General features: G+C 75.2%; 2 protein-coding genes across 7 annotated transcripts; one reads left to right on the top strand and one right to left on the bottom strand.

Moving 5' to 3' along the window:
• Nucleotides 1-161: 161 nt before the first annotated feature.
• Nucleotides 162-3,038, top strand: CDK5 (cyclin dependent kinase 5). The gene is made up of 12 exons (XM_072855017.1): nt 162-292; nt 382-470; nt 547-614; nt 740-800; nt 874-930; nt 1,081-1,176; nt 1,437-1,511; nt 1,616-1,712; nt 1,802-1,871; nt 2,060-2,120; nt 2,187-2,267; nt 2,416-3,038. Exons 1-12 carry the CDS (start codon nt 256-258, stop codon nt 2,500-2,502), a joined length of 879 nt encoding a protein of 292 aa, XP_072711118.1. The 5' UTR covers nt 162-255; the 3' UTR covers nt 2,503-3,038.
• Nucleotides 3,039-3,515: 477 nt separating this feature from the next.
• On the bottom strand, nt 3,516-13,632 carry ASIC3 (acid sensing ion channel subunit 3). 6 transcript variants are annotated; one of them, XM_072855008.1, is made up of 12 exons: nt 12,649-13,632; nt 7,349-7,499; nt 7,052-7,274; nt 6,191-6,267; nt 6,035-6,091; nt 5,460-5,613; nt 5,217-5,294; nt 4,947-5,038; nt 4,796-4,875; nt 4,630-4,701; nt 4,286-4,338; nt 3,516-3,647 (listed from the first exon to the last, which is right to left on the bottom strand). In XM_072855008.1, exons 1-12 carry the CDS (start codon nt 13,201-13,203, stop codon nt 3,569-3,571), a joined length of 1,671 nt encoding a protein of 556 aa, XP_072711109.1. In that variant the 5' UTR covers nt 13,204-13,632; the 3' UTR covers nt 3,516-3,568. The 6 variants fall into 6 exon arrangements, 5 of the variants coding, with proteins under 5 accessions (XP_072711109.1, XP_072711110.1, XP_072711111.1 ...); XM_072855009.1 differs by having other exon boundaries at nt 6,191-6,341; nt 7,147-7,274; XM_072855010.1 differs by lacking the exon at nt 4,286-4,338.
• Nucleotides 13,633-13,750: the final 118 nt, after the last annotated feature.

The following is a 13,750-nucleotide window of genomic DNA, read 5'->3' as shown; positions in this document are numbered from 1 at the left end:
GGTGAGGCTGGGGGCGTGGCCGGTGCCGGGAGGTGTGGTGGCGGGTGCCGGGGGCGTGGCCAAGCGCGGGGGCTGCCGGGAGGTGTGGCGTTGGTGGGCGTGGTTTGTGCGGGGGCTGCCGGCAGGTGTGGCTCTGGGGGGCGTGTCCGGCGCGCGGGCTGCCGCGAGGTGTGGCGGCGGCGGCGGCGGCGCCGGGGCCGGGGCCGGGGCCCGGGCCGGGGCCGGTGCGGCGGGGCCGGAGCGGAGCGCGGCGCGATGCAGAAATACGAGAAGCTGGAGAAGATTGGGGAAGGTGCGGCCGCGTCGGGGCCGCGCGGGAGGGCCGGGGCGGGGGCGGGCCCGGGGGGGGGTCCGGTGCGGCAGTGACCCGGCTGCCCGCAGGCACCTACGGGACCGTGTTCAAGGCCAAGAACCGGGAGACGCACGAGATCGTGGCGCTGAAGCGCGTGCGGCTGGACGATGACGACGAGGTGAGGGGGGGGGGGGCCGGGGCCGGGGCCGGGCCCGCGCCCCCCGAGCCCCCCCGAGCGCGCCCGTCTCTCGCAGGGCGTGCCCAGCTCGGCGCTGCGGGAGATCTGCCTGCTCAAGGAGCTGAAGCACAAGAACATCGTCAGGCAAGGGGGGCTGCCCTCGGGGGGGCCCCGGCCCCGGCCCCGGCCCCGGCCCCGGCCCCGGGCTCGGGCTCGGTCCGCGGGCTCGGCCGGGCGGCGCCGGGCCTCAGGGTCCCCTTCCCCCGCAGGCTCCACGACGTCCTGCACAGCGACAAGAAGCTGACCCTGGTCTTCGAGTTCTGCGACCAGGTGAGCGCCGGGGCCGGGGTCGCCGCTCCCGGCCCTGCCTCTCCCTGACGTGGCCCCGCTGGCTTCTCCGCAGGACCTGAAGAAGTACTTCGATAGCTGCAACGGCGACTTGGATCCGGAGATCGTCAAGGTGCGTTTGGGGGGGACCCTGGAAGCCCTCGGTGCTCGCCCTGCCCCGGCTGCGGCATCGGCGGCTGCGGCATCGTGGGCTGTCACGAGAACCGGGCCGCGGCGTCCAGGGGCTGATGCGTCCCGCTCGGGCCCGTGCTCTTTTCCGCAGTCGTTCATGTACCAGCTGCTGAAGGGCCTCGCCTTCTGCCACAGCCGCAACGTCCTGCACCGGGACCTCAAACCCCAGAACCTGCTCATTAACAGGGTGAGGGCCGGGGAGCGGGCGACGGCCGGGGGCCGCGTGCCGGCGTGAGGTGCCCTGGCGGAGCCGGGAGGGGGGGTTACGCCAGGGAGCGGGCGGCTGTCTGTCCGCAGCTTGCGGCTCCGTCTCTCCCTTGTGTTTCCGGTCGATGGGAAAGGGCGAAGGGCCCGGAGCGGCGGCTGCCGCCGGCCCCGAGGCGTGAGGCGGGCAGCAGGACTGGGCGTCCCCCGCGAAGTCCCGCTGACACGGTGCTTTCACTGCAGAACGGGGAACTCAAACTGGCCGACTTTGGCCTGGCCCGGGCCTTCGGCATCCCCGTGCGCTGTTACTCGGCAGAGGTGAGCTGGGAGGCCTGCGCTTTCGCTGGAGGCCTTCTCCTGGACAGGGGCTCGGCCGTCCCGTCCCCCGGCCAGCTGAGCATCTCCCCCGACCCTCTGCGCAGGTCGTCACGCTGTGGTACCGGCCCCCAGACGTGCTCTTCGGCGCCAAGCTCTACTCCACCTCCATCGACATGTGGTCAGCCGGCTGCATCTTCGCAGGTAGTGCCGCCGGGGGCTGCCGGCACAGGGGGCTGCGGCTGCCGGGGCTGGGGCCGTGGGCCGCGGGGCTCATCCCCTCTCTTCCCTAGAGCTGGCCAACGCGGGGCGGCCCCTGTTCCCAGGAAACGACGTGGATGACCAGCTGAAAAGGATTTTCCGATATCCTTGCAGCGCCGTGCGAGGGGCTGCGGCGGGAGAGGGGCTGCCCCCCCCCCCCCCCCCCCGTCCTGGGCAGGGGAGCGGGAGGGGGCTCTGCCCGGGTTAGGCGGAGCGGGGGGGGGCGGACTGGGTGACGGGTGACTCCCGTGCTGGCTGCAGCGGTGGCCCTTGACCACCGCCGTCCCCACGCTGCTGGGAACCCCCACGGAGGAGCAGTGGCCGGCCATGGCCAAGCTGCCGGACTACAAGGTGAGGCGCGGGCAGGGGGGAGCGGGGCGGGGGGCGGGCGGCCAGGGCTCACCTGTCTGTCCCCAGCCCTACCCCATGTACCCCGCCACCACCTCCCTGGTCAACGTGGTGCCCAAGCTGAACGCGACCGGCCGGGACCTGCTGCAGGTGAGCGCCCTGCCCGTCCCTCCTGCCCGCGCTGCGGGGTGCCCTCTCCCCTCGCAGCCCCACGCCTGTCTGGGGGGGCTGTGGGGCGGGGGGGGGGGGCCATGGCTCGCCCCGCCTCGGCCTCACCTCGCGCCTTTCCCACACCCAGAACCTGCTGAAGTGCAACCCGGTGCAGCGGATATCGGCGGAGGAGGCTCTCCAGCACCCCTACTTCACAGACTTCTGCCCTCCCTAGGGACCCCCTGCGCTGGCCCGGCCCCGTGCCGAGCTGGGGGGCAGCACCCCGGCTCCTGGCACGCTCCCGGCAGCGGGGGTGAGGGGGCAGCCCCCCAGGGCAGCGGAGGGGGGGGGGAACGCGAGGTGAGGAGCGAGGTGCCTGCACCCCGGAACCGCAGGCCCCCCCCAGCCCCCGTATTTATTAGGTTTTTAACCCAACGCCGCCGCTCTGGTTCTGCCCCGGCTGCGGGGTGCTGGCACGGCCCCCTCCGCCCCGACCCCCCCAACCCCACCGCGGGGCTGGGGCTGCTCCCGGGGCCACGGTGCGGGTGGAGGGGCAGGACCCTCCGGGACCATGCGCGGGGACCCCGGTGGGGTGGGACCCCCCCCACCCTTCCTCTCCCTACTCCGCCCCGGCCCCTTCCCTGGCAGGGGAGGGGGTCCCGGGCGCCAGTTCCTGTGGGGGGGGGGTACCCCGTTTCTTTTCTACCGTGCTGCTGTACGTGGGTGAACGTGCGTGTTTGTTACCTCCATAAAGAGCTTCCCTCTCCCCGGCGCTCGCCTCCTCCTTCCCGGGGCACCGGGGACCCCCCTGCTGCCGCGTACCGGCGCCCCGCGTACCGGCGCGGGCCTGCCCCGCTCTGCACGGCCCCTGGCCCCGTCCCCCCCCCCCCCGTGCCCCCCGGCAGCACAGGAGTCGCGGCCTGGGGCAGGGTCTTTAATGGGGCGGGGGGCCGCAGCGAGCGGGCGTTGCACGGACAGCGCAGCGGGGAGGGGCGCGGGCGCAAGCAGCGCATGCAGGTACGCGGGAGCGGGGCCGGGGGGCAGGGGGGGGAGGCGCCCGCCACCCCCGGCCCCCTGCCGCCCGCCTGCCCCCCCCCCCGGGGTGGGGGGGCCCAGAGCGGGGCGCCTCGGGCCCGGCGCCAGCCCCGCGGCCGCCCGGGCCGCCCCCCCCCCCGGTGCCGGCGGGGCAGAGCGGCGGCGGTGCCCGGGCCCGCTGCCGGCGGCCCCCCCTCCCCGCGGTGTCCCCCGGCCCGGCCGGGGCGCGGGGCCGGGCCCTCAGCAGGCGAACTCCTCGAAGGCGCCTAGAGCCGGGTGACGAGGTAGCACGTTCGGGGCGAGGCCGACACCGTCCGTGCGGCAGCGCAGGGGGCGACGGGCGCTCTGGGGGAGCGAGGGGGGGCTGTCGGGGGGGGCCGGGGTCTCCGGGCGGCCGCTCCCCGTGCCCCGGCCGTGCTGCAGCCGCCGTCCTTGGCCGTGCCGGGGGGCTGTGCCCCCACCCCCGCGCCCCTCGGGCTGCCCCAGCTCCCAGCTCTGCCCCGGGGGGGGCCCAGCGCGCACCCGCCGCGGAGCCAGGCTGTCCCGGGGCCCCCGACCCCCGTCCCCGGGCAGCGACTCCCCCCCCCCCCCCCGCCCCCCCGGGAGCGGGGCCGCCTCCTGTCCCAGCGTCGGGGGGGAGCCGGGGCAGGGGGGGCCGGGGCCGCGGTGCCGGGGAGCGATGCATGAGGATGGGAGCGGGGCCGGCGGGGGAGCGGCCCCCCCGCACCGGCTCCGGCGATGATGCCACGAAAAGCCTGGGATGGAGGGGGGGGATGCGGGCCCCCGTGGCCTGCCTGCAGGGGAAGGGGGGGGGGGTGTCCCTGCCCGGGGGTCGCAGCCCCCCCCCGCGCGGCGCCTGGCCGCCGCCTCCTCGCCCCTCGCTGCGCCCCCGCCGGGGACCCCCGCGACCCCCGTGCCAGCGTCGCCGGGGCGGGGGCTCGGTGGGCGCTGCCCCCCCCCCCGCGTCCCCCCAGGATCTCTACCTGGGCCCCGGAGGGAGCGGGACAGCGGGGCTGCCCGGGACTGCTGGATGCTCCTGGCAGGCGGCGGGGGCGCCGGGCGGACGGACGGGCGGACGGGCGGACGGGCGGACAGAGAGGAGCGAATGAGCGCGCGGGGTCCAAGCGGGAGACGGTGCCGGTCCCGGGGCGGGATGAGGCCGAGCAGCAGATGGGTGGGATGAGGTGCGAGGCCCCCCCTTGCCGGCTGTGCCAGGGGAGGGGGGACGGGGCGGCCGGGTCGCGGCCCGGGGGGCTGGGGGTGCTGGGAGGGGGGAGTGTGCAGCCGCCGGGGGGGCTGAGCCGCGGGGGGCTGCGGGGGGGGTTACCAGGGTGCTGCCGTCGCTCCGAGGGGTCCTCTTCTTCTCCTTGTAGAAGCTGAGGAGTTTGTCCCGGAACACCTGGGGGAGACGGGTCAGAGCCCCCGGCCGCAGCCCCCGAGCACCCCCGGCCGTGGGGCAGTGCGGGGGGCGGGGGGGCCGGCCGGGCGCTCACCTCATACAGGTAGTCGAAGATCTCCAGGATGGTGAGGAGGCTGGCGCCGATGAAGAGCCCCATCTGCCCCCCGATGTCACCTGGGCAGGAGGGCGGCGTTAGAGGGGGCTGCCCCCCCCCCCCGACCCCCCCCGGCCCCCCGGGCACTCACCCAGCAGCCCCGCCACCTCGTACGCCTTCTTCTGCTCGATCATCTCGTAGTTCAGGGCCTCAAAGAAGATGTCCAGGACCAGCACGTTGTCCCTGGGGAGGGGACAGACGGGCCCGGGATGGACGGATGAGCCGTCAGGCGGCACCCCCAGCCGTGGGGGGCCGGGGGGGCTGTGCCGCGCTGCAGTGTGCCGGTGGGATGGGGCGGAGGGGTCTGCCCTGTGCTGGGGTGGCACAAGAATGTACTGTGCCATGCCGTGCCGTGCCATACTGTGCCATGCCGTGCCGTGCCATGCCGTACTGTGCCATGCTGTGCCATGCCGTGCTGTGCCGTGCTGTGTGGTTTTCCCTGTGCCGGGGCAGATTTGCACAGGGGAGTCACTGCCGTGCCGTCCCGTGCCGTGCCAGTTCACATATGCCGGGGGATGCCGTGTGCCCGTGCCGTGCCATGTCACACCGTCACGCCGTGCCGTGCGCTGGCGGGGCGGTGGGTCAGCGCGGTGGCGGCACTCACGCGATGTACTGCTCCGTCTTGTTGAACTTCTTGGCCAGGTACCTGGCGGAGGCCTTGCTGGGGATCTTCACCATGGAGAGCTCTTTGCCGTAGCGCACCATGGCGCAGGGCGTGCGGCAGGCGCAGTACTCGCTGTCCTTCTTCACCAGGAAGTCTGGGGGGGGGGCGTGGGTGGGATGGGGACCATGGGGACCGCGTGGCCGTGACCCCCCACCCGTGCTGGGGATTGGGCTGCTCCGAGGACGGAGCCTGGGCCCCAGCCACAGCCCGGCGGTGGCAGGTGCCGGTGGCACGGGACGAGTGTGCCACAGTCGCTGCCGGCAGCGCACGAGGGAGGAGCCCGGACCCGCACGTCTGGGGTCTGAGCAGGCAGGGACAGCAGTGACACACAGCCCCCCCCCCAGATGAGGGCACGGGGACACCAGCGCCATGTTCACAGTGACAAAGCTGGGGGTCCCGGGGGTGAGTCTGGGGGTGTCCGGGGATGGCGGCCGCCGGGGCGTGACCCTGGACTGGGCCGGGGATGCCAGAGGCAGCGGGGCCAGGGCGACGGGGGAGCTGCCCCCGGTACGTACCCAGCGCGGGGTCGGCGCACTCCTTGTACTGCTCCGGGGTGCAGACGTTGGCGTTGCCTGCGGGGGGGAGGCAGCAGCCGCAGGGGCAGGAGGGTCTCACCGCCGCCCCGGCCCCGTGGCAGCCGCCCCCCATCCCTGTCCCCGTCCCCAGCTCACCCGGCATGTGCACCATGCGGCAGTTGCAGTTCTCAGCCAGGTAGCGGGTCTCGCAGTCCAGGCGGCAGGCGGTGATGCTGTAGTTGGTGAAGAAGTCGGACTCGATGGGGGTGGCCTTGCAGTCCCCCCAGGGCGGGGGCAGGTACACCAGCTGCCGGCCGCGGGCTAAGGAAAACACGGCGTCCCCAGCGTCCCCGGCCCGTGCCGCTCACCCCCCAGCGCACCGTGGTGCCCTGTCCTCGGGCGGAGCTCGCCCCACGCAGCCGGTGCTGGGGGGTCACGCCACGCTGGAGACCCCTGCTCCCACCCCTGCCCGTCCTCGCCGGGCACAAGGACGGGCGTCGGGGCCGGCATCGCCCTCGGCCAGCGCAGCGGCGCGAGAGGAGGGGCCGGGCGAGGGCCGGCACGCGGCACCGGCTGGGAGCGGGCGGGAGCCAGACGTGACAGGGGGTCAGCGTGGACCCCCGCGCTCCCCGAGGCGGGCAGCACCCAGCAGGGCAGCGCGAGGCCGTGCCGTGGCCGGCGCGGGGAGCGCGCTTGGCGAGGGCGTGGCGGGGCCCGGCAGGGCGCCCACGGGTGCCGAGGGCCACACTCCCACCGCCGCCGTGCTCCCGGCCACCTGCGCCGCGAGCGCCAGCACACATGGAGACACCCACTCGAGACACCTAAATTTAGGTGTCTGGCTGCGTGAGCTGGATGCCGCCCCTGCCAACAGTCTGTTCGGCGGGAGGCTGGGGGGTCGCTGCTGGGAGCCGGCGCCCGCGGTGGGACCGAGTGGTCCCGGCATGGGGCTGCCCCACACCACGCCGCGGTGCTCCCGGCCGTCGCAGCGGCAGAGCCGCTGCACCGGCGGTGCGGTACCTGCCGTGTGGCAACGGCTCGGCACGGGACGGCCCTGCGTCCCCGCGGCCCCCGCGGCCCCGTCCACGTGCCGCCCGGGCACTGCGGCCGGATACCCGCTGCTGCTGGCAGGACACGAAGGTCTGGAAGCCGGGTGCCACGCCAAAGCCCAGCTGGTCGATGAAGGGGGGCTCCTCCTGGCTGTGGATCTGCACCTTCACCCCCGCCTCGTAGGAGGTCTCGTCTGCAAGGCAGGGAGGGCGTCGGGGGCGTGGGGCGGCAGCCGCGCCGCGGGCAGGGCTGTGGGGGGGCCCTCACCCGTGTCCCCCCAGACGGGCAGGTACTCCTCTTGCTGGACGTTGAGCATCAGCTCCAGGCCGTTCCCCGCGCCGCCCTGCAGCGTGGTCAGCACCTCCCGGCCCGGCCCCCCCGAGTTGAAGGTGTAGCACTTGCCGAGGCGGGTGAAGATCTGCGGGGACAGGGCAGGACCCTCAGCGCCCGCCGCGGGGCCGCCCGCCGGACGTCGGCACGTGGGGGCTGGGGGACAGGAGCGGGGCCCCCGCCTGCCCTGCACCCACCGAGCAGGGCTGGGGGGCAGCGCCCGGGGACCCCGCTCGGCCCCAGTGCAGGAACCCAGTGCCCCACACTGCCCCAGTGCAGGATCCCAGCGGCCCCAGTGCAGGATCCCTGCACCCCACACTGCCCCAGTGCAGGATCCCAGCACCCCACAGGACCCAGTGCAGGATCCCTGCACCCCACACTGCCCCAGTGCAGGATCCCAGCACCCCACAGGACCCAGTGCAGGATCCCAGCGGCCCCAGTGCAGGATCCCTGCACCCCACACTGCCCCAGTGCAGGATCCCAGCACCCCACAGGACCCAGTGCAGGATCCCAGCAGCCCCAGTGCAGGATCCCTGCACCCCACACTGCCCCAGTGCAGGATCCCAGCACCCCACGCTGCCCCAGTGCAGGATCCCAGCGCCCCACAGGACCCAGTGCAGGATCCCTGCACCCCACACTGCCCCAGTGCAGGATCCCAGCACCCCACAGGACCCAGTGCAGGATCCCAGCGGCCCCAGTGCAGGATCCCTGCACCCCACACTGCCCCAGTGCAGGATCCCAGCACCCCACAGGACCCAGTGCAGGATCCCAGCAGCCCCAGTGCAGGATCCCTGCACCCCACACTGCCCCAGTGCAGGATCCCAGCACCCCACGCTGCCCCAGTGCAGGATCCCAGCGCCCCACAGGACCCAGTGCAGGATCCCTGCACCCCACACTGCCCCAGTGCAGGATCCCAGCAGCCCCAGTGCAGGATCCCTGCACCCCACACTGCCCCAGTGCAGGATCCCAGCACCCCACAGGACCCAGTGCAGGATCCCAGCGGCCGCAGTGCAGGATCCCAGCACCCCACAGGACCCAGTGCAGGATCCCTGCACCCCACAGGACCCAGTGCAGGATCCCTGCACCCCACGCTGCCCCAGTGCAGGATCCCAGTGCCCCATCAGTCCGTGCACGGGGAAGGGGCCGGTGCATCCGTCCCTTCCCCTTTGGGACCAGTGTGGGGCTGCGGATGGGGCCATGGGGCGGCTGCTGCTGTCCCTGCCCCAGCGTGGTGTTGTCTCGGCTGTGCCGGGTCCCGACAGCCCAGGCGTCCCCGCAGCCCTGCGGGACCCCCGCCCTGTGTCCTGCCCCGCGTCTGCAGCACCGGGCCCCAGCGGTCACCGCGGCAGAGGGACGGACCCTGACCCCTGTGAAGGCGCCCAGGGCCCCCCCCTGCCTGGGGCTGACCCACCTCTTCCTGCAGCCCCCCCAGCACGGAGAAAGCCCCCACCGAGCTCCGCAGCCGCTTCGTAGCGAGCACAGCCCCCATGGCACCCTCGCCCCCATGGCACCCTCGCCCCCGCTGCCCCACAGCCACTTCCCACGGCCCTGGGTCCGGCTCTCCTGTGGGGAGAGGGTGCAGGGTGGGCGAGAGGAGCCGCCCCGGGGCAGCACGGTGGGAGCTTCACCGAGTGCCTGGGGCCGGGGGACAGCGGGGCGGGCAGGCGCCGTGCCCCCGCCCCACCATCGCCCCACAGCCTGCACCCCGCCGCCGCCCCACAGCCTGCGCACCCCATCACCCCACAGCCTGCACCCCGCCGCCGCCCCACAGCCCTGTGCGCCCCACGGCCCCAAAACCTGCTCAGCCCTGGGGGTCCTGCCCGAGCCCTGCCCAGGGCAGAGCCAGCCGGGGATGCGGCCGGGGCTGCTGTGGGTCCTGCCGGGGCAGAGCCAGCCGTGGCCGTGGCCGTGGCGCTGGCACTCACGGCAGTGAAGTTCTCGGGGCCGCGGTCCCGGCCGCGCAAGCGGCAGCGCAGCGGCGTCTCGTGGACGGGGTGCCCGACGCGCTGGTAGAAGGCGCCCAGGCCGTAGCTCTTGCTGGGGAAGAAGCCGTCCAGGTCGGGGGGCCGCCCCGGCGCCCGCCGGTAGCGGGGGAAGTCCACAGCCCCACCGCCAGCCAGAACGGGTCGTTGGGGGTGAGCTGGGAGCGCCGGACGCGGTTGCAGTTGCAGAGGGTGAGGGTGGGGAAGACGAGGACGCGGCTCCCCGCCTCGTCCAGCACGGTGACGCGGGGGCACGCGGCGTACTGCCGGACCCGCTCCCCGGCCTGCAGCAGGAAGGTGCCCGGCGAGGCCAGGCAGGCGCCGGCCCAGAGCAGGCGGCGTGGCACCGGCGCCGCGGGCACGAAGACGCGGCCCAGCCCATGCAGCGTGCAGGAGCGGGCGAAGGCCGCCGGGCCGGCCGCCCCCCGCGCCCCCACGGCCGGCCCCAGCGGCTCGGTGGCCACGGTGGCCCGTCCTGCCCGGCTCTGCCGGTGGATGGGGTTTCAGCACGGGGGGACACGTGGGGCCGTGTGGGGACATGTGGGGCTGCGTGGGGACACGTGGGCAGGGAGGGCGCGAGACAGGGCGGTGATGGAGACCAGGGCTTGGCCGTCATCCCCACCAGGACCCAAGAGCCTGCCCTGTGCCGGGGACCCCAGAGTCCCCGGGGACCGGCACCCACAGCCAGGGCCCCCAGAGCCCCCCGGCACAGAGACCCTGCCCAGAGCCCCCAGCGTGACCCTGACCCTGGGGGGCCCGTGGCCCCCTGCCCCACGGAGGGGCCGCCCCAGGCGCAGGGCGAGGGGTGGGGGGGCTGCAGCCACGGCCCCCCACTCCGTCACTGACCCGGGGGCCGGAGCGGGGCAGTGATCTGGGGGGATCTCACCCGCTATGGGGTGATGGGGTGTGTGTCGTCGTCCCCCCCTCCATGGTGTCCCCCTGCCTTGCCCGCCGGGGTGGGGGGGGCCCGCTGCTATGGCAACGGGCTGCTCCCAAAGAGGGGAGCTGTTGCCATGGCAACACGCTGCCCAAGGAGGAAGGGGGGGGCGGCTGCCATGGCAACGGCTGCCCGGCACAGGGCTGCGCTGGGGGGACGGGGGACGGGGGGGGGGCCGGGGTCGGGACACGGCCCCGGCGCCGCCAGCCCCCCCGGTCCCCACGCGGGGGTGACCCACCGTGGGGCGGCCCCAGCCCCGCACCCCAGGGACCCCCCGTCCCCGCACGCCGGGGCCGTGCTGGCCCCGAGCACCCCCCACCCCTGCCGGCCCCGGGGGGAGGCAACGGGGGGCAGGGGGGGCACAGAGCCATCGCGGGTGGCCCTTGCTTTAGACACTCACCACGTGCCCGGGGACCCCGGGGACCCCAGGGACAGGGCCGGCCCCGTGGGGGGCTGCGTGTGCCGGGGGGCTGCGGCTGCCCGGGCCGGGCAGAAGTTTCTCGCCGCCCGTCGGAGACGAGGCGGCAGCGGGGCTGTCGTGCGGCACACGTGGGCCGAGCCCGACGCTCCCGGCGGCATCCACGAGCCCGGGGGCAGTGGGACCAGCACAGCAGGGCAGAGCAGAGCAGAGCACGCCACGCGCCCCCAAGACCCTCAGCCCAGGAACGGAGACGGGCGCCCACGCGCCCCCGCGGCAGGCACCAGTCCCGCACGCCAGCGGCACGCCGGGGCCCGGCGGCTCGGCCACGCTCCCCGGAGAGGCACCGGCTTCCAGGCCGCAGCGAGCCGCCGCCGTGCGGCGCGTGCCGCCTGGGGTCCTGCCCTGGGGACCCTCAAGCCTCCCGCTGCAGGTGCCAGCCCTCCACCCCGGGGGCTGCCGCCGCCGCCGCCACCTGGCCCTGCCGCAGGGGCGCCGGCAGAGCTGCTCCGGCAAAGGGCACAGGGGGCGTGGAGCTGCCAGAAGGGATTCTGTCCAACCGGGCTCCCAAGGAAAATTAATTTCGCACACTAAGAGTCTTAAGCTGACGGTAATTGCTGTTGTGATAGAGCGGCCGAGCCCACAGCGTCGGCGATGGGGACTGAGCAGAGCCACACACGGCGGGCACGGGCGGCCCAGCTCTGACAGCACGCTGCTTCCCCGGCGCCGCCGCAGCACCGAGAACGCACCCACGCTGCCCGTGCCGTCGCCCTGCCCGTCCTGCCCCATGCCACCAGCCCTGCCCGTGCCGCTGCCCCTGCCCGCTCTGCCCGTGCCATCGCCCCTGCCCGTCCCTCCCGGGCAGGCGCTTGCCCCCGGCCGGTCTCGCAGGACCCGGCGCAGGCTGCCCACGGCCAAGGTTTGCCGGGGGTCCCTGTGCCCACCCGGGGCTGCGTGGGGCAGGGAGGGCACCTCCTCCCGCAGCTGCCCCGCTGCCCACAGCAGCCCACACCTGCGCAGGGACGTGGCAGCCCTGCTCCCCCCTGCCACGCTCCGGCAGCTGCCCGCACCCCACACATCACCCGGGGCTGAGCCCGCAGCCCGGGGGCCACAGCTCGGCCCCGTGCGGCCCCGCTGCCGGGGCACGGCAGGTGTGGCGGGAGCACACGGGCACCGGCCATTCCCCGGGCCGGGAGCAGAGCGGGCGCAGCCCCAGGCGCAGTGGGGGGTGCTGGGGGCAGCACCGGGGCCGGGTGCCCACGGGCGGCAGGGGGACGGCTCCGGCACAGGGTACCCCTGCCCGCACCGGGACAGGCTGCGTGGAGGAGGCGCGGGCGTGGGAGCCTGTGTGCAAACACAGCCCGGGGGAAGCGGCTGCTGCTGCCGGTGCCTGGGCGGCATCTGGGGCCGGTGCGGGGGGAGTGGGGCCATGGGCCGTACCCACGAGCACCCTGCACCCGTGAGCATCCCGCACCCACGAGCATCCCGTACCCACGAGCATCCTGTGCCCGAGTGGCTGCATGCAGGCAGAGCCGCCCAGCCTGGCGCAGGGCCCCCGGCACAGCACGGCTCGAGCCGGGACGCCACTCCCAGCCGCCTGGCACCCCCGCGGCGAGCGTGGGGCGGGGGCACCCCAGGCTGGCACCCAGCCTGCTGCAGCACCTGGGCTGGCGGGCACGGGCTGACACGCTGCGGGCGGTGGGATGCACCGGTGGGACGGCTGCGGGTCGGGACAGGAGGCTCACCCACGGGTGCCGCTGCAGCCCCGGCACGCCGGTGCCCGACCCCGGTGGGACGCCCGCAGCTGCCCGCGGCCCCCGGGGGTGCGCGACCACCCCATCCCTGGCGGCACCCTCTCCTCCGTCCGGGCGCCTGCACGTGCCCCGAGGCCGGCACTCACCACGGTGAAGTTGTGGGCGGTGCAGTTGGCGCCGCGGAAGGAGCACTGCAGCAGCATGTCGGCCAGGTCGTGGCCGGTGCGGTTGTAGAACTCGGCCATGCTGAAGGGCTTCGCCTTGAAGTTCTTGAAGTTGGCCTTGTCGCGCAGGGCGGCCAGGACGTGGGGCTCGGCCAGCTGTGGGTTGCTGATCTCGTAGCGGTCGTTGAGCAGCGCCAGCAGCTCGCCCACGTGGTACATGTCGTTGCGGGTGATCTTGGAGAAGCGGAATTCGTTGAGGTTGCAGATGGTGATGGCCGGGAAGGTGAGGTTGTGGGCAGCCACCTCGTCCAGCTTGGTGACGTGGGGGTAGGTGAGGAAGTAGGCGACGCGCTCGGCGCAGACCAGCAGCAGCAGCCCCAGCGAGCCCAGGAAGAAGGCTCCCCACAGCACGCGGCGCAGCGACACGGCCCCGTAGGCGAAGACGTGGCTGATGCCGTGCAGCGAGGAGCTGTGGGCGAAGGCCCGCAGGCTGGAGAGCCCCTCGCCCTCCCCGCTGCCCTCCGAGCCCGCCCTCATCCTGCCGCCGGGCCCCCGCGCTCCCCGCCGCCCTCAGCCCCCCGGCCGCCCCCGGCCCATCGCCGCGCCGGGCTCAGGGTGCTGGGGGCAGGCAGGGAGAGGCAGGGTGGGCAGGGCAGGGTGGGCAGGAGCGGAAGGCAGGGCTGGGCAGGGTGGGCAGGGCAGGGAGGGCAGGGCAAGGCAGGGCTGGGCTGGGCAGAGAAGAGAGGGCAGGCAGGGAGGGCAGGCAGGGCAGGGCAGGCAGGGCGGGCAGGGAAGGCAGGGCAGGCAGGGAGGGCAGGCAGGGCAGGGCAGGGAAGGCAGGCAGGCAGGGCAGGGCAGGCAGGCAGGGCAGGACCGGCCGCTCGCCCCCCGCGCTGCCGGTGCCGCCCGGCCGGTGCCGCGGAGCCGCCGGCCAGCGCAGCCCCGGCCCCGGCCCCGGCCCCGGCCCCGGCCCCGGCCCCGCTCCGCTCCCGCTGCCGCCGCCGCGGCGCAGCCGCTGCCGCTGCCGGTCTGCGGCCGCCCCCGCCCCCGCCCCTCCGCGGCTCCACCCGCCGCCTCCCGGCGA

This window comes from Ciconia boyciana, chromosome 2 (assembly GCF_034638445.1).
Source record: "Ciconia boyciana chromosome 2, ASM3463844v1, whole genome shotgun sequence".
NCBI classification, from domain to species: Eukaryota; Metazoa; Chordata; class Aves; order Ciconiiformes; family Ciconiidae; genus Ciconia; species Ciconia boyciana.
This window is presented reverse-complemented; position numbering and strand designations above follow the sequence as displayed.